This window comes from Aythya marila (genome assembly GCF_965140915.1).
Source record: "Aythya marila genome assembly, chromosome: 13".
NCBI lineage: Eukaryota > Metazoa > Chordata > Aves > Anseriformes > Anatidae > Aythya > Aythya marila.
Genome location: NC_139054.1, coordinates 8,497,629 through 8,520,145, shown reverse-complemented (window position 1 = coordinate 8,520,145; position 22,517 = coordinate 8,497,629). Strand labels below are relative to the sequence as shown.

General features: G+C 42.7%; 1 protein-coding gene across 3 annotated transcripts in view; it reads left to right on the top strand.

The window, feature by feature from the left end:
• DOCK11 (dedicator of cytokinesis 11) overlaps positions 1-22,517 on the top strand; it is an 82,255-nt gene that overhangs the window by 47,311 nt on the left and 12,427 nt on the right. For all 3 annotated transcript variants that reach the window (XR_014318413.1, XM_082771013.1, XM_082771012.1), the window contains exons 31-47: positions 159-337; positions 2,332-2,445; positions 3,132-3,207; positions 3,534-3,637; positions 5,679-5,790; positions 5,942-6,008; positions 6,496-6,543; positions 7,086-7,228; positions 7,859-7,974; positions 9,766-9,903; positions 14,872-15,054; positions 15,766-15,879; positions 17,595-17,810; positions 17,892-17,949; positions 19,369-19,475; positions 20,442-20,564; positions 21,443-21,556. Coding sequence is in view for 2 of the 3 variants with exons in the window: in XM_082771013.1 (XP_082627139.1) it covers positions 159-337; positions 2,332-2,445; positions 3,132-3,207; positions 3,534-3,637; positions 5,679-5,790; positions 5,942-6,008; positions 6,496-6,543; positions 7,086-7,228; positions 7,859-7,974; positions 9,766-9,903; positions 14,872-15,054; positions 15,766-15,879; positions 17,595-17,810; positions 17,892-17,949; positions 19,369-19,475; positions 20,442-20,564; positions 21,443-21,556 (2,012 nt within the window). In the remaining variant the exon portion in view is untranslated. The remainder of the gene's footprint in view (positions 1-158; positions 338-2,331; positions 2,446-3,131; positions 3,208-3,533; positions 3,638-5,678; positions 5,791-5,941; positions 6,009-6,495; positions 6,544-7,085; positions 7,229-7,858; positions 7,975-9,765; positions 9,904-14,871; positions 15,055-15,765; positions 15,880-17,594; positions 17,811-17,891; positions 17,950-19,368; positions 19,476-20,441; positions 20,565-21,442; positions 21,557-22,517) is intronic.

The following is a 22,517-nucleotide window of genomic DNA, read 5'->3' as shown; positions in this document are numbered from 1 at the left end:
TGTAGTCAGTACAGGCTTTATTAAAAGATCACTGCACTGCAGAAGAGAGTATGATGAACTGTGCTCTTGGACTGTTTTGGCTTACTTGACTGTTCTGTCTCACTCTGAATAGATATTTGGAACAGTTTCCTTAACCATTGCTTTGCTGTTTCTTTCAGATGTAAATCTTGAATACAGTTTAACTGATGAGTATTGCAAGCATCATTTCCTGGTGGGGATGCTTCTCAGAGAAGCCTCTGTTGCCTTGCAGGACAACTATGATATCAGATATACGGCCATTTCAGTCTTAAAAAATCTCTTGATAAAGCACGCCTTCGACAACAGATACCAGCACAAGGTCAGGAATATTTTGTTGGCTTTTAAATGTAAAGTTCTTGAATTTTATGAAAAATCTTACATCAGAATTTTAGATCTTGCACGGTGCACTGAGGGTGTTCTCATTACTATTTAGGAAACTGTTTTAAGTAACTGATATTTATGACATTACAGAAATAGCTCTGAGAAATGGTCCAGGAATACAAATAATTCAGTAAGATAACTGCAGCGCTCTTATCCACGCTGAGTATTTAGATAAAGCTCTGAGCCAGTAAGGAACCTGAGAGTGTCGTTAGCCAAGAGGCTGTTCAAAGTTAAGCAATGGCAATGTTCTTCTGGTCTTGGGCTTAAATTAATATCCTGCATTAATATACTATAATTAGGAAGCAGGACAGATCTCTGTTACAAGTCAGCTGCATGTTTGGCTAATTAGTGAATCAAGAGAAGATCTGTGGATTCTCATGAGACGCTGGATTTCCGCTGAGGAGCTTTCAGCTTTCTTTGGTCAGAGGTTCAGCATGCAGTATTGGTGAAAGCGACTGGAGGTGGACTTGTTTTCTTTCTGGATGCTGATCTCTCCTGAAGTACGTGCCATTGAAAGTACAGGGCTACCTGTCTAAGTACTACCTGTCCTTGCTGTAAGCTGAAAACAAGCCTCTTTTTAGAGTTTAGCTCCTAAAATTGCTCCGAGTTCGCTGCCATCTGGGTTTTGTCTGGGAATATGGATAGTATCCTGGGCATGAAGGGTAAAAATGACCCAAATGTGCTAGGGACTCCTACCCCTCTGCATGGACAAGAACCAGCTCCTCTCCTCTCCCATCTCTGCGTCTTTGGCAGCATCACTAGATGGGCTGAGCAGGAGATAGTCTTGTTTTTCTCTGCAGCAAGGATTCCTGGTGACTTGTACAGCCTGGAAACAAAACCACAGCACGTGGTAGTTGGCCAGACTTGGTGTAACAGGAGAGATTTGCCAGCTGTCTGCCAAGGCTGGGTCAGAGGCAGCCTGTTTCTGCTCTTTTGGGTGCCTGAAAACCCTTATGCTAATTCAGAAGATGTTTGCCTCATCAGTGTGCAGCCTCCTCAAAAATACCATGTGCCTTAGAATTGTCCCTCTGGATTTTTGTACATGTGGTGCTCTGGGCTTCATGGCCAGGAAGCTGTCTGAAGCCAGGGCATGATGCTCAGCTGGTGTCCTGGGAATCAATTGCATTGCAGGCAGGATAGGCTGACCATGGCAGGGTCTGTTGCTGCAGTCTTGCTCCAGCCAAGCAAACCTCATCTTTATCGATGCCTGAAAGAGGATTTGCTCAGCCTGTGATCATTTTCAAGATTTCTTGTATCGTTTGTCATACTGAATCACAAGAAAATGTTGGATTCTTGTATCAGTTAAAATGCACCATTCGATTTGCAAGCCTTAGATACCTTTTTCTAACCTTTCTGTCAAGTCCAGAATAATCGATTTTTATCAAGAAAAGAATTGGTTGTCAAATAGTGCTGCATTTAGAAAAGCCAAACAGACTATTTTTGATCATTTCAAAAGTTTAAAAACAAGTCTGTATCAGTTAATTCAAGTTAATCCTTTCATACAAACTGTTCTAACTAGGAGCATTCGTTACAGAGAATTCCCAACTGGAAGCAATAGTCAGCACCAGGCAAAAAGCGAACGTTTTTAGTTCATTGCTCCTGAGTGTTGCACTTGAAAATCAAGCCATGTGAGTGAAGTGCCAGTTAAAGAGTTAGGAAATCCGGGATTTAGTTTGTCACACTTCCTGTATGACTGTGAATGTCATTCAGCCCCCGAAATCCCTGACTTCCCAAAGATTGTAGCTAAAAGGGTAATATCCACTGGTAGCTGGAGAAGTGATGATGAGAACTCAAACCAACCCATGCCTTCAGACACCATATAGAGTGTAAATATATATGTATGTATGTATATATACATTTCAGCTAAAGAGTTTCCCTTTTTCACTGTAGAAAGCCTGCACTCTTACCTACGTTGTCCTCCCTTTTTTTCAGAACCAGCAGGCAAAAATAGCCCAGCTCTACCTGCCGCTCTTTGGGCTGCTCCTGGAAAACATCCAGCGAGTGGCCGGACGCGACGTGCTCTCCTGCGCAGCCGCCTCCAGTCCTGTGAGTGCAGCCCCGTGACCCCACACCGCTCCCCCCTGCACCTCCTCTCCCTGTGCACCCTCAGTTGCAACTCCCACCGCCTGCAGCTAGCCTTAACTGTGGATATACGTTTTTTGTGTGTTTTTTTTTTTTTTTTTTTTTCTCCCCGCCATCCACTAATGTGCTTTTTTATTTAATTTGGCATTTCCTGTGACTTTGCTCTGTCTGCTGGACTGCTGTTTTGCTTGCTATTGTTCAGTGTATTTCTTTACAGCATATGTAGTGCTGTACGGTGAGGTAAGTCCCTCCAGCTGGAGTGAGTTGGACCAGGACTCAGCCTCAGCCTCCAGTAGCTTTTCCGGGAACTGTCTGCCTGCCTGAGGGATCTGTGTGGACTCAGCCTTACAGACTAGGCTTTCCTCCTTGTTTAGCGCAAAGTGACAACAACAACAAAGATATTTAAATAATAATTTCAAATCAAGTGATGAAACATTAAAGGGATAACACTGACATCATTTCCTTTAATATGTTTTACTGTTCCCCGAGTCATTTGTCTCCTTGTCATGGGTGAAAGGAAATAGATTTATTTTTGTTTCATCTGCATTTTAAAAGTTGCCCTAATTTTCTTTTTTATTTCATTATTCTATTCTATAGAAGAATTGGTATTAGCTCCCATTGGTCACAACAAAACTCATATTTCTTTACAGGCATCCAGAGATGAATTCATGTGCAGTTTTGCATCCCCCTCAAATAGATCCAGCCTGATTGCAGACAAAGATACAGGTAAATTAACTTTTCTAAAACATTGCTTTTGTTTTTATTTTCAGTGTAACTATCACCACTCCTTGGTAGGCACAGCTGGTAAACAGCTCTCTCCCAAAATCTGAAATAGCCATCTGCTCAACAACTTCTAAGAGCTTGCATGCTTTTCCCAGGATGTGGTGGGACCCTGTGTGTCCTTTCCAGATGAACCAACTTTAAACAAAGGATTTCTGCATGCCCCATCTGTACTGTCCAAATTGCATCCCCCACTTGTTGTCCATGATGCATTGAGGAGTGTGGGTGCAAACCATGTCATTTTGGGTGTTTCTTTTTGTTTTATTGTCCAGCCAGTGGAGCAGCACTTCCAAATGGCCATGGGATAAAGCGAGAGGACTCAAAAGGATCCCTGAACTCAGAAGGGGCAACCAGTTCACCGGATCAGTGTGAAAATGTAATGCATCTGGGGTTAGAAAGGATGGCATTTACTGCACCAGAATGTGGGCTGTGTACAGGCTGTTTTAGATAAGGGAGAGGGAAAAGGACTTCCCTGTGGTAACAAACTCAAAGAACAGCTTATAAAAACCTCTCTTTGGAAACAATCAGATTCACGTTTCATAGTGGAGGTCAGACTCACTGGTCTGGTATGCCTTCCCTCTTTAAAAATCTCTGAGCTAAAAATATAACGGCTGACAAATTATGAAATATGAAAGCCAAAATCCATGGGGAAAGTCCATCTGCATATACCGATGTGCAGATGCATTCCCTGTGCTTGGATGGATCTGAGCTGATCAGTGCCTGGTATGTGGCACTGGGAACTGGTTTCCACAGACGGCTGGGTGGTAAAGTGCATTGACATGAGGTTACCGGTGACTGCTGACTCAAGAGAAGATGAGATATTTGTAGGAAAATCAACACAGGTTAATAACCACAGTCCCAAACTTGCATAAGGTGACCGTGGTCACACCAAAAAGAGGTCTGGTCCAAATATTCATATAGTGTGTACTCTCTTTGGCAGATTGCACAGATGGAAATCAGGTATTTGTGCAGACCAGCCCCTGGTTTTCTTCAAGGCACTCTCCAGATGCCTAGGGTTGGCATAAATCATTGATGCATCTTGAAAAACTGTGGCCCTTCCAACAAGCAAAGCAAAGATTATCTGGGCTTCTGCTGGCTGTGTCCTGACACGCTCAGGAGAGGTGGGGCCTTTCATGCTCCCCTACATGAATCACAAAGCTACAAGTCCAAGTATAGCCAAATGCCTGAATATCAAACTGTTCATATTCAGCAGAGCTCAGCGCATATGCTTCCACCCTGCTGGCAGCAACACCTGGCTGGGTTTGCAGAAAGCACTACGGCTTTCAGCTCAGCTTATCCCCACAGCCAGACACCCTCTTCTGTGTCCTTGTAGGAATATTTTTCAGAGTAGTTGAAAATAGATTCTCTGTCATTAAATGTAATATCCTCAAAGCCCTGTAAAAGTAATGCCATGTGAAGGAGCACAGCTTTAAGGCTGCTCTACGGGGGTAGACATGTTACTTATCGCCTGTTCCCCTGGAGTAAGTTGTGTACTGACTTGATAGTTTGGCATGGTCAACAGCAAAGTTCTGGCTGTAGGACTGTATCTCCAACCCTAATCTGAATGTTTAAATCTGTTTTCTTATGACTCATATCCATAGCCTGTCACAGAATAAACAACAAATATGATCTGTGGGTCAGTCTCCAAACATATGAGGCACAGCTTTAAGAGAAGCATCCTCCTTAGAGCTTAATTGTATCCATTTGTCAGGGAATACAGCTAGGGCAAGCACAGAGAATGAAAAAAAAAAAAAAAAAAGGTAAAACTGTAGGAGTCCAGTCTTTTCTACCACAGAATTCCCGGGCCTTTCCCACAAAGATTGACTCACCAGAAGGATTTCACTTATCTTTGCGTAATTCACCAAATAGGAGGGAAAAAAAAAAAAAAAAAAAAAAAAAGAACACAAAAGCCACTCCCAAAAGTCAGGAGAGGAAAAAAAAAAGTTTCTTAAGTTGGAAGTTCCTGTTTTTTTAATAACTGTTATTTTGAAGTGTACATATTTGGCAGAAAATTAGATTATTGTTTTAAACCATGAAAGCTAATTAATTATTTTGTTTGATAAAAACTGACTTCAAAAACGTGAAGCCTAGATGCTCTAGAGAGCAGAAGTGAAAGTAAGATTGCCGTGCATTTTGCTGGATAAGTCATCACTCTCTGCCCAGACATTTTTTTCTGGGTGAAGAAGACTTTGGCTGTGCATCCAGGATTTCCAGACTGCCCATCCCTGCATTGGCAGCAGCCTCAAAGATGGAGATGTCTCCAAAGCGTGTCACACATGGTGCTGATGGGGTTGCAGATGCTGGGGACAAGAGGCATGCTGCTGTATCTGGAATGTGCTGATTTGTTGTGCCCGTGCTCAGGTGCAGCCTAGGCACTCAGAGCCACTGGCCTCCGTGTGACGTCTGTGTCTTGTTAGATCCGCAGAAGCTCCACGAGGAGCAGCGTGTCACACTGCAGCCGCCTGGATCAGTTTGAGATCCGAACACTCCTGATGTGCTACCTCTACATTGTGAAGATGATTTCTGAAGGTTGGTGGCTCTTGCTTACTGAGGGTGGTGTACAGGAGGGCAGCCAGAAAGACAAAGAGTCCATCACTGGATGTTTTGGTCTGCAAAGTCAGTTTTTTTATTTAAAAAAAAAAAAAGGCAAAAACAAAATGTAATTTTTTTCCTCTTTCAGATACACTTTTAGCTTACTGGAATAAATTCTCCCCCCAGGAGCTGATCAACGTCCTTGTGCTTCTGGAGTGAGTATTGTGAGGCTACAATTCAAACACTGCACCTTTGTGCTGGCAGCATTGTCAAGGAAGTAGAAATGAGTGCGGCTGCCTCTCAGGGTGCACATGGTCTTGTGCAGCACTAGAGGTGTCTGGCCAGGGTACAATGAGATGATCTTCCTCCCTCTGACAAACAGGTGTCTATGGAGGGAGCAGGGTGAAGTGGCAGTTCCCTGTGCTCAGTGCAGGCTGTGCAGAGGGCGTCCCACCACCCATAGGGCAACCTGGCTCACAGCACAGCACAGCCTCCCCCTCCTTGCTGGAACAGATGGGTGCGAGACATGGGTGCACCACTGGGTTCAGAAACCAAGGGTGTGAGGTCTAGTAATGCATAAATATAGACCCCAAACCCTCATGCAACAGACATGGCTGGAGTAGATTTGAAATGTTTTGATCTTTCCTGATCTGCAGGATCTGTAACATACTTTTTGTTTTTTCTTTCTTTCTTTCTTTCTAGAGTGTGTTTATTTCACTTCAGATATGTGGGGAAGAGAAATATTGCCAGGTACTGTATTCTTCCATCTGGGGCCAGTGTGAGGGGGCCCTCCTCATGCTCCCTGCCACAGCAAAGGCAGGAAGGGAGCGTGCACACCCACGTCAGGCAAACCCAAGCAAGCAGGAAGCCTGCAGGGTCGGGGCTAGGACTCTGCTGAGTGTCATGCAGGGAGCAGAGCACCGTGCAGAGCACCGTGCTCCTTTTAGCACCATGCCCCTTCCTTCCCCTCCAGCTCCTGCATGACACCCCTGGCCCTAGGCACTCCTGGATGCCTGCGCAGGTGTGCAATGTCCCCCACAGTTGGCTACAGGTGAGACACAAGTCACAGCTTCGTCTCAGCTCCCTGAGCAGCAGCTCTGCTGTCTCATCCGCTCTAAGGCCATTTGTAGCAGGCGGGACCAAGGTAGCCTGGTCAGTCCTGGGGTTGGCTGGGATGAGACACTTTAGCTTGTGGGAGGGAGGCCAGGTGTCCATCCAGGTACCTCGTGTAATCCTGTAGTGGTGTGGCTTCTGGCCTTGTCCCATCCCACAGCCTTCACTTCCCCTTGCAGGGTGCACGACGCCTGGTTATCCAAGCACGTGGCAGCTGATCGGAAATCCCAGACGATGCCAGTGCTCCGCAGCAGAGCTGGTGGGATGCAGGTGCGGCTCCAGCACCTGGGCAGCTTGGACACATCCTTCACACTCAACCACAGTATGTACAGTGGAGTGAGAGGGGATCATGCAGTTTTAGCCTGTTGAAAACTTCATGCAGCCATTTGCTATTTGCTCTTGGTTGCATGGGGATACTTGAACTCTGCAGAATTGCAGTGGTCACCACTCTCTCTTGCAACATTACTAGATTTGAAGGGGAGATATCTGAGCCACTGGGACTTAGGGCTTTTCCCCTTGCCTGTCATGACTCAGCTTCTTGTCTTGGAGTGAGCGCAGGTGATACCTTGGTTTGAGTAGTGAGCCTGGCAGGCAGGAGAGTTACCCTGGTGTGCAGTTCAGCCCTACATAGAGACCTGGGCTGGGATCTGCTCTAAACCTTCCATGTGGGTATTTTCCATTTCCCTTCTGTGGGTGAAACTTGTACACCTCAGTCTGTGTCTGGCTTTAAAGACGGATTAAGGGGAAATACTGACATTGTTTTTTTTGGTTGGCATCAGGCTGAGGCATTCTCTAAATGGAGCTGGCAAATTTAGCATCTTGCTATGTGCACCTCATCTCACAACACCAGGGAAGTGTAAAGGGAGAACCAATCTATATCAGTATTTACATCTTGTGGGAGCTGGAGTGCTGAATACTGTTTCCTCCTGATTTATTTTTTTTCTGTCCGCAGGTGCAGGCACCTCAGAAGCAGATATTGTGCACCAAGCATTACTGGAGGGCAATATAGCCACTGAAGTGTGCCTGACCGTTCTGGACACCATCTCTTTTTTCACTCAGAGTTTCAAGGTCAGCTTTGAAATCAAAAGTATTGGAGAATAGTGTGCTGTATTTCTGTGTGCTTGTTGCTTTTGTTGACCCATTCTCTTAGAATTTCGGATTGTGAAAGGATTTACAAAAGTAAATCATTTGCAGCTTGTTTATTTTCCAAAACACTAAGTGTTCACAGGCTCAACAAGCCTTATGCACTTATGCAATCTCACAATTTCTTCAAAATTGCAAGACCAGAGAAAATTACGTGGATGTTATACCATGAGCGTAGGCATTACAAAAATAGAATAAGAGGAAATGTACATCATATAGAAAGTAGGGACCAGAGGAAAGGGAAATGAACATGCTCACAATAGTCACTGTTTTCTACCATAAATTGCCTAGAAGTGAGACCCAGATTCTTTGAATTGTCGTACATGGATGTCCCAGTGGAAAAGGCTTTCCACATGTGGTTGCTGGTCCAGATAAGACCAGTGCTGCTGGCAGAAGTCTTCTCCTCCATATAGTGATTCACACTCCTGGCAGTTCTTGCCACCCACAGGAATCAAAGCCTTTGTGACGGAGAGAACCCTAGGCTGGGAAGAAAATACTGAAAAACTGTTCCAGAAAAGCTCTTCTTGAAGTGTGGTTGGAGGAATCCTGCCAATTGCAATGTGTCTTTCATAATGTCGCAAGAACAACTCTGTATTTCAGAGTAAGCACAATGAAGACTTCATTTTTAGATGTATTGAAAAACATGAAGACAAAGCGTATCCTCTGCTTCTGTTATGGAGCAAAAAGACCATCCTGGGGCATACATTAAATTACTCCATAATAGTTTTGCAATAGCAGAAGAATTTAGATGCAAGAGTTAAACCTTGCTTGAATTTCACAGTTGCCTCTTTTTTAATATAGCTGAACCACAAAACAATGTGATTTTCAAACCACAGGATAGACTGGATTCCCTTCCGCTTTAATGGGCTTCTGCTTTGCTTTTATGGTTATATGGTGTTACCACACAGAAGTGTGCAGTAAAAGTGCTGATGCTGTTCTTAATGACAATATAAATAATTTCAGTTTAAAATAATGGATTCTAAACTTGCTCTGCTATAAGATGTGTATAGGATGTCAAAGACAAATCCAAACCAGACAAAAGGTCAATTGGGCTGACAATCATACAGGGGACTGTTGATCTATCGATATGGAGCATCTGCATTCCTGCTGGGTGGCCACAATGTGCCAGGCTTCCTGCACAGTGGCTGCAAGGGTGGCAGAGACATAGGCAAGATAACTTTGACATGAAACTATATTAATCCTCTCTAGGTAATTCTGTTTTGCCATCTGTCTACAGGGGAGGAGGGAAAAGGGAGATGGGTTCTCCAGAAGGTGCAATTAGTCAAAACTCTGCAAAAGACAAGGGAAGTGATTTACTGATTTACTGCAGCAATAAAACACTTGTTGAGACTCATACAATGAAATGGAAAAAGAGTGTAACTGTTATGGTGGTAGCAGCCTGTTTTATTTAAAATATCTCTAGACCATTGATGAACGTTGCACAGAACATTGTCCAAAACCTAAAAGAGTTAGGTTTTGGAATTAGTGATGCAATAATAATAAAATGTATTGTTTTATTCTCTGCTATTAAAATAGCATCTGACCAAACACTGTAAGTTTGTACTGATTGTCACAGTTTCTGGTTATATTTTTACTAAAGGCTCTGCTCCTTCTCTGGCTTAAGAATTGGTGTGATTAATTATGCAAAATTATCTATTTCATTTTCAGCTTCAGGCACAACCTTGCTGCAAAGTAAATTCTCTTCTTGCTTTCCAGACCCAACTTTTAAGCAACGATGGTCATAATCCACTCATGAAGAAGGTTTTTGATATTCACCTTGCTTTTCTCAAAAATGGGCAGTCAGAAGCAGCTCTTAAGCATGTGTTTGCCTCTCTGAGAGCTTTTATTAGCAAGGTATGTAATGCTTAACTTAAAGGTGCAGGAGAATTTGCCTAGACATGACAGAATATAAAGCAATATTTAAGTTAACTTTAAAAAGTTTAACTCCTGTTAAACTGCTATTTTGTGCAGTTTGAAGATAAGATTTAGAAAATAGCTTCTTAACCAGGGCATGTCTTTAAAACAGTTATTACAGCCATTATTATTTGCTGTATACCAGGAAACAAAATGAGAAATCACAAGGAATTCCTTCATGAGCCTGGGTCGCACAACTGCTATTAAGGATTAGTATCCTTTCTACCCAAAGCTGATGCTTCTCGACTCTTTTTTCCCCAAACTGCCAATATTGCTAACAGTATTATTGCTTGAATAGTACTTGCACTGAGGACCTGCTCATCCTCTAGCCTTGGGCTGCATTTAACAGAGGCTAGCACCTGCTGAACCTCTTCCTACACTTTTCTGAGCTATGAGGTTGTTTAATCCCCTGAGCTCATGCAGTGACAAAGCCACAGCTAACCACACAAGAACAGTGACTGATGCTATTGCTGACATTTCCTTTCACGTGTATCAAAATTTGCCACTTCTCATAAGTACATTTTTGATACCAGATGTACACACAAACTCCGCTGTTTCCAAGCTGCACAGTTATAATAAATTCAAAATGAATTAAAAGCTCTCAAATCACTTGAATGCAACACTTCATTAATGAGGTAAATTCATACAGCTTCAGATTGCAGCCAGGCAGCACAGCATGTGATTGATATGCAGAAAAGTATTGTTTCCAAAGGAGGTCTTGCATGAGTCACTGAACAAAGTCTGATGAAAGAAAGAGACTGCTAAAACTGTTTTTCAAAGGTGGTAAAAATCTGTACTATGATTATTTTACTACAACTACACATAAAAGCTAAGAGATAATATGAGTATGTCTAGGGCTGATTTTAGGTTTGTTCTGACCAGACATGTGAAAAGCAGAAAATGCAGAAGTCTCACTAGCTACCTATCTGGCTCCAGACAGCATGGTTTCCTACGTGATGTTTTCTCCATTGGGCTTCTTAAAGCCTGCCAAATTGGCAACTGTCACCAGCAGGAATCACTTAGTTTTTCTACAGGGTCTAATATATGTTTATTGTTTTACCTTTCCAGTATCTCTCAAGTTTTCTGCTTGACTGTGATCTGCTTATCTTTGAAATACATCCTGTTGTAGAGCTACATAGACCCCACATGAACGTAGTCTCTCTGCACCTCTGTCCCCCTTATTAGCTGAAAGTTTGTATAGATGAAAGTATTGTTTCTTGCCTGTAGCAAAGAAGAGACCTTCCTTGCCTCCTTGGCAAATTTTCTGTGTTTGTTCAAATGCAAAGCCAAAGCCGCACACCTGTTCAACTTGATCTCACCATCAGCCTTCAAAACCTGGAGCCCTTCAGGGGTTACACACTCATTGTACGAAATGCTGATTGCAGCAATGAAGGCTGCATTCCAGGCAGCTGCGAGGACAGGCATTCGGGTGGTTTTCTTGGATTTCTGCCATCCTGAATCCACACTGAATTTGGCATTATGAGTCTTTGGAGATTTGAAAAATTGCTTTCAGTTAATTTCTCACATTTCCCCTATGACAGGACACGGTGTTGCTTCTGTAAAAGCAAGATATGAGCCCAGCAGATGGTATCTATAAGGAAGTGATTTCTTTGCCAACTCCTTAACCACATGGGTCCTAAACTTCCTTTTAAGTCCTCTGAAAGGCTTTTCTAAGATCCGAAGCAACAATAAAATAGATGGGGCATCACTGCGTTTCACAACAAGTGCAAGGATGGCATGTTTTTCTGCAAGTTTGTTTTGAAATACGAAAGTTGAGCTGTTTTGTTTTGAGTTGCATATCATTGTTAGCTATAAAAGTGTTAATTTCAAGAAAACCAAAAGTGAATTATACCTCTGACGCAGCTAGAAGAGACCGTTTGTCAGTTTTATGGCCTTCTGCAGCTAATAATTAAAATGAAAAGCCCCCCCCTTTTATCTAGTGTCACAGCAAATAGTTGTTGGAGGGAAAACCTCCTGAGAGTTATTTCACTTCCCAAAATCTGTCTTAAAACACCCTTATTTCTTCATTAAACCTGGTTATTTCATAGGCAAGAGATTCAGAATAGAAATGTCGCAAGAAAGTAAGGAACAAAGGAGGCTTATAATTGTTTGCATATTTGGTTTTGGTTTTGAAAATGAATGCTGCTTGCATACATGTGAGCCAGGAATTTGGAAAGGGAGATTTGTCTGCTTTACCGGCTGGGAAGAAGCAATAATAGCTAGAATATTCCTGTTTAATATCCCAGGTTTTCTTAAAATCTAAACCTCTTTTTAGAGCATCAGGTAGATGAATACGTATGTATATGCTTGGGAATGGTCTTTAAATTGTTATGAAGAAAAAGATGCACAGAGTAGAAGGCTGAGATAATTTGCCTGCGTTAAAGAGACAAGTGGATGTGAGAGTGAATGAAACCCCATGTAGCTGCCAGCTCCATGCCTCTCTGTCCCTTGGTGCATTCGTACTATCAGGGCCTGTTAGAGGCATCGCCAATCCCAGGCCCTGCAGTATGAAGGTAGCAGAGCTTTGCTCCTTTCCTGCAACAGCTGATTGCATCTGACCATGTTAAGCCTTTCCTTCCCCATTAGTGCAATTTCACAGCATCAGGCTGTGATTTGTCCAAACTGATGCCCACAACTTTGAAAGGCAGGAAGGAGCATAAAGCTTTCTGCCCTACTTTACTGTGCCAAGGCTGGTCTGGAGCCTCTCACTGTGCTGACTCCTGCTCCAGCCCTTCATATTAGGACTGGTCCAGAAACACATTGCTCCAGAGCACACGGGGTCATGGCCACGTGCAATGTTTCTCAGCATTTCTCAGCTTGTGTTCTCCTGCCAGCTGGAGAGCCGCAGTCAGCACCTGGTCCAAGCTGCAGCAGGCATCAACCCTTGGCTCTGCAGCCCTGGCACCACATGTGATTGCATCTGCTTGGGATCATTCTCCAGGAGGGAGGTGCTCAGGGATGCGGACTGGCTATGTGCAGGTCACAGCTTTTCCTCCTGGAGCTGGTGCACAGTGGAGAAGAGCACACAGGGAGAGATTTGGGGCTTGTTGTCCAGATTTTCAGGCAAAGTTTTCTCCCTAGCACTGAGTTGGAAATATTCACTAAATCTCTGCAGGCAAGCAGTGATGCATGCCAAGAGCCAGTGCCAGACATATTTTCTTGGTTGCCCCTGTGCTGCCCATGCATGCCCAAACTGACATCACTGTGGCCATCTCTGTGCTAATCCCAATTACTAGTGTGATCCTATCTCACTATGGGAGGATTGCATTACAACAGGCAGCGGTTACTTAATAGCTCCTTTCCCAAGTGTACACGTGACCCTCTTGGCCCTGTTTTACTATGATACTTATTTGCTTCTTTTCTCCCATTTTTTTTCCTGAAAATACTGCAAGAGGCAGAGAACATCAAATAGTTGGGCAATATTTTCATGCTGCCTTGTAACCTATGTGGCTCAGTGTAATCCTAATGCTGTAGTCTTCCTAGATGCAGCTCCTAGATTCCTGCTTTAAAACTTGCCCACCAGCATGCCGTGGTGGTGGCCACAGCAGTACCTACAATCTTTTCTGAGTCATATATATTTAATGTAAGGAATAGAGTGCCAAGGTAACATCACCAACCTCTGACTTGGAGGATGTGAGTGAATACTCTGACAGCGTTTACTGTCATTTCCCTTGGGGAGGTGGTAGGACAGAGAGAGGTGACTCACAGACCATGCCCCCTCAGTACCACTGTGTCTTGGATGGACTGAGCAAATCCTCTCCCTCAAATAGACAGAAAACAGGGTTACCTCTTTTTGCCAGGAAGTTCCCTAGGGCTTGGTCCCTGGCAGAGGGATCAAAGTGCTGCTGCATGATGCCTGAACAGCCTCCGCTCACACCAGGACGCACCCCTCTCCAGCCAAGTCCCTGTGGAGGCGGCTGCGTGCCAGCACAAAACCTTGCCTTGTTCTGCTTCTCTGCACCCAGCCCATTGTGGCAGGGGTGGAAGGAAGCAGTGTGCAGTCCCACCTCACAGCCTGCCACCACTCTGACCAAGGACGGATGGATGCCTGCTGGCATCCCTGCTCCAGCAAGCCCTGCATGGAGGCTGCTGCCAATCGGGCCAATGCACTGCTGCAGCTGTCTGCTTTTCAGGCATGGCTGAGCTCGCCCCCGCAGACATGCACTGAAATAGGTGTTTGCTAAGGTGACAGACGTGCTGTGGCAGTGCAGGCTGCTGCTCTTCCCTTTCTGCTTTTCTTCACCCTGCTGCAAATCCCCAAGCCCTGTTTCTAACCAAAGTAGCTCACACTGTGGTTTGGCTTTGTCCTGCTGCTTCCTGGGGCTGGCTCAGTTTGTGGGGTCACTGCGTATTTTAGGTACTCAGGGACAAGCGTGTCCCTTACTTGCTTTCCTGAATTCCTGAGGACAATTGTGAGATTTTTTTCTGGGACTTGTAGAAGTAGCTGTGCAAGCATCACAGGTCATGTTTCCCAGCACGGTTGGACTTGTGGTCAAGCTCCAGCAGGTTTTCTGATACGTCACACAGCAGCCTTTGGCGGGAATGTCTGTGGGACCTCTTTCTGCCCTGCTGCTGGGGTTTATGGCTTTTGCAAAAGCATGAGACAGGATGTCCAATATGATGAGAATTTTCACTGACCAAAAATTGTTGGGGGTAGGGATAGATGGACATACACAAGCACATCCCAAAAAAGTGTGACAGCTAAGGTCACGTTGCTTTAGGAAATGTGGTTAAAAATAGATCCTGATTTCATTCCCACAAATACTTTTGAGCATGAAGCTTTAGCAGAATTTTTATTTAGGCTGTCCAGGCTGGAGCTCCCTATGTTGCCCCATGCCCGTGCCCATCTGAGCTCTGTAGGTATTATTTTGTGGAGTATGTTCTAATATTTGCATACCTTTTGTGAAGTTTCCCTCAGCGTTTTTCAAGGGAAGGGTGAACATGTGCGCTGCCCTCTGCTATGAGATCCTGAAGTGTTGCACTTCAAAGGTGGCCTCCACAAGGAATGAAGCCTCCGCTCTTCTGTATCTGCTGATGAGAAATAACTTTGAGTTCACCAAAAGAAGAACATTCCTGAGAACACATCTTCAGGTCAGTTACTGGGGAAAAGGGAGGGATCGGGACGCCTCAGATTTAATGAACAGATATATTGATATAGCTGTGTTACCACATGTCTGCAGAGGAATTGTTGTGTATTTCAAAAAAAAAAGAGCAAATCTTGCCAATCTTTTATATGGACAAAATGCCTCTTGATTTCCAGGCTTTAACTAATCCCTGTTTTCAGTGATTGGCCTAGGGCCCATTGGGTGAAATACACAGCCATTAAGCACTCCAAATTGTTGATTTTTTGGAATTGAAACTACAAGACACATCTCTGCCTTGGGTGCTGACTGGCATGGGGTGTGAGGTATGGCAAGAAGAGCCACCTTTAGTGCAGGAGGGATTTTTCTGGAGCTGCTTTTGAAGCATTGCTTTTTTAAAGTAAATTTAAATACCCAGAGGGGCAGATGAACACCCACTGGGTCGTAATAAGTCAGGTAAGAAGGTAACCAATGTACTAATTTCTGCATCAGGATTTGTGTTATGTTTGTTATCTTGTTAATTCTGTGAATTTGCCGTTCAGCAAAGCAGCTTGGTCCTCTGGGGACTGTTTGTCCATGGGAGATCAGACAGTAAAGCCACAACAAATGTTGCTTACACTGTGGGAAAGATATGTTTTTGTATAAGCTTTTTATGTAACTGTGACAATAAATCTTTTCTATTAGGGCTCGTTTAAATAAAGCCCCTATGCTGTCCCAACAGATAATAATTGCAGTGAGCCAGTTAATAGCAGATGTGGCACTCAGCGGTGGGACGAGGTTTCAGGACTCCTTGCTCATCATTAACAACTTTGCAAACAGTGACAGGCCTATGAAGGTAGGTTGGAGAAGATAAATCACATGTGCTATCAGCCATTAATGCAAGATGGGGTATGTATGCACTAAAAGAAAGTGCATGCTCATGTTTAAGGGTAAGCCTAATGATTCTAACTGTATGATTTATAAGCACATGCTGGCCTGGTTGCTCAGTAAACAAGAATTATAGCAACAGCAGTAGGGCCAGCTGTACCATGCGTCACGTTCCACTGTGATGCCTAACGGCAAGAAGAGAGAGCACAGTAATTCAGGTTACACTTCACATAGGGTGCTCCTTTCAAGGGCTTCCAAAGAGCTTTCTAAGAACATCCAGCTTTGAGAGGAATGACAAGGGAGGCTTGTTACCTAAAGGAAATAATTATCAGGAATTAAAATTAATTAACTGATTGTCAGTAATATTATGAAAGTCCTCTTTTGTAAAGATTAATGGTTTTATTTCTTTGGAAAATAACAGTCTCTCTTTGCATTAGAATGAACAGCTTCTACCTAACCCATTGAGCAATATATCATCACTACAACTTGCTTCATTGTGCATGGTGTAGCTGTCAGTGTAGGACTGAGAAAAATGGAAAAGAAGACTTTTACAATTCTATGGCCATCCTATGACCTAAAGGCAGAATGAGAACCTCAGTTGGGTGTTGAATTGTGATATAGCAAAGTTATAGTTAGGATGTACCTGACAAAAACTTCAGCTCTCTTCTGCACACATACATGTATGTTTACAAGCTTTTCACTGATCCAAATTTTGCTGATCTTATTTTATATCATGAGAACATCATTATATCTAGTTTACATACATAAATAAGTATAAGACAGATCTCCCAGTACAAGAGAGATTCTATTATGGTGGAGAGAATGCCGTACACAGGTCCAGACATAGCACAAGGAGAGATAATAACCAGGTTCAATACAGAAAAGAGAAAGATGAGGAAGCTTCTAACTGCTACTTTTTACTACCAAAAAGGGAGGTTATAGAGATGAGGAAGTCAGGCTCTTCTCAAAGGGGCAGGATGGAAGGCAATGAACACAAGTTGCTACAAGGGAAATTCCAACTTTACATAAAGAAAAATTTGTTTTCCAAGATAGTGGGGCAGGGTCCAGAAAAGAGGTCAGATTTCTGTCCTTGGGGATTATCAAAACTTGGCTGGACAAGTCTTGCTCTAACTCAGTGCTGATCCTCCTCAGAGTAGACGATCAGACTTAAGCATGTGTTTTTTTCTCTAATACATTCCAGTGGTGGGAAGCTCTACAAATGCCTTTGGTGTTTTAGGAATTACAGAGTGAGCACATCAGATACTAACAAGCCAGATGTTGATTGAAGAGAAAAATGCTTCAGGAGTAGTTTACGGTTCCATTCTGTGGCATTCATGTGCAAGGAGCACCTCTGTCTCACCCTCACACCCGCTCCTCAGGATGCAGAAGTACCTGCTGCACTTCAGCACAGGAATATCTAGCCTGACATCCTGTGCACAACCAGGAAAGATTTCCCTGCGCATGCTCAGATTGAAATATCTCTAATTGAGTATGAAATATTGTTTACTGTATAAACTGTGAGTTCAGTAGGTAAAAGCTACAGTCAGGACTATCCCCTATACTTTGTTTTTTCAGACTGACAGCAAGTGGAGTTCGGGCTTAAAGAGTACCAATGGTCTTTGACAAAGCCTAGAACACCTTTTGTTTCTGTGTTTGCTTCTAATTAAATTTGTTTTGTATCAGGCAACTGCTTTTCCTTCTGAAGTCAAAGATCTGACAAAGAGAATCCGTACAGTGCTTATGGCTACTGCCCAAATGAAAGAACATGAAAAAGATCCAGAAATGTTGATAGATCTACAGTACAGTTTAGCTAAATCTTATGCAAGCACCCCAGAGCTCCGGAAAACATGGCTGGACAGTATGGCAAAGATACATGTGAAAAATGGAGACTTTTCAGAGGTAATTTACATAATTAAAAACAATGTGCCTAACAAGACAGATGTTCAGATGACATTTTAATTTTCCCTTTATACTTTGCAGGCAGCCATGTGTTATGTTCATGTAGCAGCCCTTGTTGCAGAGTTTCTGCACAGAAAAAGTAAGTGTTTACTGTTTAAGAGGCATAAGACAATGCCTCTTAATGATGCATTGTGAATGATTATTTGGTAAATTATTATTTATTGATCTCTTCTGAACATGCTAAAGAGGAAAAAAAAATGCAGTGTGACATGATGAAGGTAGAAGAAGGTGAGTATTTTTGAAGAAAATAATGTAAGTGTTCAAACACAGGCATCTACTAGACTGTCCAGGTCTTCTTAGACAGTTATGTTGGCACCTTGCTGAGAAAAATAAGAACTGACACATCATGTCTCTGTTTAAATGTTTAGATGTGTTTCACATTAGGAAATGTGCTCACAGGGGAAGCCCATTTTACAAACAGGCTGTATGTATGTTCATCAGAAGTATCACTATAGGCAACTGGAGAAAACTAGTGAAAACTACATAGAAGCAGTCAAAATTCACCCAAAAAAAAAATGAAGCTATAGCCTAACTATACAAATATATAAAGAGCAACTGGAAAAAAGAGAGTGGTGTGGTTTAATGCAAAACAAGAGGCAAGGACAAACTTGTGTATTCTCAAGTAAGAGCATAACATTTTGCAGGTTTTCTTGTAAAAATCTATTCCACAGTAGATATATTGACCCCATTTCTTGTTTCCATGTAAGGGAGTATTGTTGAAAGAGACTTAACTCTCTACTACTTTTAAAAGTTAAAGCCACACAGAAGTTGACTATGTGCACCGCCTTGGCTGGAAAGGTCTCTGAGTGCTTTGCTCAGGGGGCTTGAAGTTCCAATTCTGTGTGTTGGCTAAATGGAAAAAATCGGCACATGTTTTTTTTTGATATGTATGTAAACTTCATATGGCTGCAGAGGGGAGAGCATTGAAAGTTGAACCATCTGTATTTGTACCCTGGAAGCTGCTGTCCACAACCAGTGGTAAAAAAGAAGAGGAACAAGTCTGAAGGAATATTAAATGATATACCTTGTGTTATCTCTGTCACAGACACTGTTTACATATATGTAGGCTGCAAACAGTTCAATACAGGCTGAACTACTCAAAGCTTCAGGGTGCATAACTATGGTTTCTGCTAGGAGTATACTGCCCTGTTCACTTCCTATCCTGCTCTTCAGCATCCAGTGGTAGCTTTCTCCATGCAACTTCTTTGCAAAAATATACCCTGGTCTGTCCTAATGGGTTGGTCAAAGGTGACTTCCAGATACTACACTGGAAGATCTGTTGTTGGTGTTAGTCACATACTAGGAATGACTCCTTTGGCAAATGGCTGGAGAGATTCTTATGTGTTCAATCCCATGATAGCAAATCAGTAGCAAAAATGGGAGTTGGGTCCCCTGCTGCCTTTAGGACTTTGCTATCAAATGGACTTCTTTGGCCACTGAAGCACGATGCATTTGAGAAAAGTTATTCTATGAATACATTTTCTTTTGTCTGCTACAGAACTCTTCCCCAGTGGATGCACTGCCTTCAGGAAAATCACTCCCAACATTGATGAAGAAGGTGCAATGAAAGAAGATGGTGGGATGATGGATGTACATTACAGTGAGGTGAGGTCCTGTAGTATAGACTACAGAAAATTTGATAAGCTAATAGGATTTAGTGTTAAACCATGCTCATGTGAGCTTTAGCAAATTGTAGTTGTGCACTGTCATCTGTAAGGAAGGCTGTTCCATGGCAATTTCCCAAGAGAACTCTTCGTTGACAGATGTTATGGGTACAATTCAGATAGGTAAATCTGGTGCAAGTTCTTGGTTCCTTTGAAAGGCTTTTCTAGTTCTGAGAGTGAAAAAGCTACACCGCAAACTTTGTCTGCCACGTTATGCAAATTCTAGCCCTTGCCAGCACAGGACAGCGCAGCTTGGTATTTTTGAGGCACAGAGTGTAAGTCAAGCTCTGCTGAGCAAGAGGTCCATTTAGATTCCCCTTGAGTTTGGGCTGTGCTGCAGGACACCATGGTAACAGAACAATCTAGAGATCATAGCAGGGCACTGGGGAAACAGAAAGATCCTCCCGTAAGTTCCAGAGAGTCACGATTACTTCTGCTCCATCCATGTGCAACTGGGTGGGCCACATGGGTGACTGAGGTAGCCCTGCAGCCTAGCTGCTTGACTGTCCATTCATTAAGACTAGGCTTGGGGATCCTTAGCAGCACATCCCATTGCTATTACATGCATGTTCCTTGAACATACCTCTTTGTTATGTACCTCTTTCTTCCAGAACTGTCATCTCCATATCCTCCCAAAGTTTTGGCATTCTCCTAGGGACATAGCTAAATAACCAAGGTATACTTGCTGGCTACTGTGCTGATTGATGAGTTACTAAGAATTAAACTTTTAAAAACTAACTTTTTTTTTCCCCTTCACAGTTTAGAATACATTTGGAAAGGCCAGGAACACAAAGTGTTTGAACTTATGTAACTGTGGCCACTTATACTGGGACCTATTAAAGTATTTGAAGCTCAAATGGTTTATCTTCTCTTTGACTTAACAACAACCATTTGGTTGCTCTTGTAGGAGGTCCTAGTGGAGCTGCTGGAGCAATGTATAGATGGTCTGTGGAAAGCAGAGCGTTACGAAACAATTTCTGAAGTTTCCAAACTGATCATTCCTATTTATGAAAAACGGCGTGAATTTGAGGTACTCATTTTGTAGTAGTTTGTATGTATCAGGTAATTTCATAGATTGCTAGGTTAAAAACAAGACACTTCTGTTTCTCACATTCTGAGTTAATGGATTGTAGTCTGTAAAGCACGCATTGTGCTTCATTGCTGGTCATTAAATGAATGAAAGCAGTGGTCTGGAGGGTAATAAAGTTAAAGCATTCCTAGATGTGGAAGACCATTGCTAGTGAATAATGCCCATCTTCCTTTCCCTAAAATAAAGCTGTCATTCCCATATGCTCATCAAAGCCATAGATTCTTTTTGTCCTTTAATACATAGAGACTTGAGTGTTTTAAGGGTTAAGAAAAGTGTGAACTGTTCAAAGAGAGGACTAGGTCCTCAAGTAATGCAGTGGCTAACAGAGAGGAAGGAAGGAAGCTGTTACTGTCTTGCTACTCCCTAACACCTGCATTGATCTGTGCCCCAGTGAGGCTCAAATGCTGATCAGTGCTTCCCTTTCCCTTCCTCTATCCAGCTACATTAATAAAGCTATTAGAAGTCTTGATCTATTGTTTTCAACATAAAGTTGGTTTTAATCAGAAAAGAATTTCTGAGTAAAATACTGCAAGCTGGTCTACCCTTAAAGGCTTAGTCAGAGAACATGCTGAGACTGTAGGCTGTGTTCTGTTGAAAGACAGTGGTTTTATTGCAGACCTCTGTACCTGTCAGACCTGAAGCCAAAATTTGCTTGAGACTGAGGTTTTTTGAAAGAAACTACATGAACTCAACCTCTTTAGAAATTCTGATTTGCATTCTCCAATGGATTGTGATCAAATACTCAGTAGCTTCCAGTGTTAGCTAGAATTTCCTGCTTGTGTAATTCTGCTCTAATGATGTCAAGATTTGTTTTTCAGAAACTTACTCAACTATACAGAACGCTTCATGGAGCATATGCTAAGATATTGGAAGTGATGCACACAAGGAAGAGGCTTCTTGGAACTTTTTTCAGAGTGGCCTTTTATGGACAAGTAAGTATATACACAGGTTTGCCAGCTACCGCTCACCTGGCATCCAGACCCATAAAGCTGCTGCTCGGTCAGGTCTGAAGCTGAAAAACCTACAAGCTCCTCTGGTGCTCCACCAGTGTGTTGTGTCTTTGTGTTTTGGTATTGCACCCTTGAGGTGAGTGTTTGTATCTCTCTCTGGGAGCACTTGATTTATTATAAATTTTATGTTTAAGCTGATGGGATTTTCATAAAGCAACTCAGCAGTAAGAAAATGGCTTAGTGGGTTCAGAAATTTTCCTTTTTTAAAAAAATTATAGTAGTTACAAGTTACACAAATGCAATTTAGCGTGTATAGTATATAACCAGTAATAGTATTCAAGCATAGATTATAAACAGTAATAGTAACAGATATTTTCTTTTGCAGACAAATGCTGCTCCCATCTAAATATTAGTAAAGTAAAAGTTTACCATAGAAGCTGGAGGCAAAATATGTATCAGAGTTGGTTTCATACTTTTAGGGATAGATAGTATTTTTCATTAGCAGGGGTAGTTGGAAAAATGGAGATCTGGGGCTCAGTCTGGAAGAGTGTGATCTTACTGTATCTGATGCAGTCTTCTGAACCCGAAAGTAGTTGCATGGGTTTTTCTTCCACCTATAGCAGTTAATCTAATAAAGTGTGTTACTTCTCATCTCCCTTGCATCTCTGGACAATCTTCTTCTGCTTATGGACCCATAACCCCAAGGGAAATGCAGATTCCCTCTTTAGAAAATACTATGTAAATGATATTAGCCGTTCCTTTCCTGGTTCCTTCTTTTAGAAGATGTGATAAATACCCCTGAAACCATCATGGGTTTGTACCTTTGAACATCTCTGTCATTTCACGAACAACATATCTTTATTGAGAGCAGCTCAGAGGAGAAGGACCTGGGAGTGCTGGTTGATGAGAAGCTCAACATGAGCCAGCAATGTGCACTTGTAGT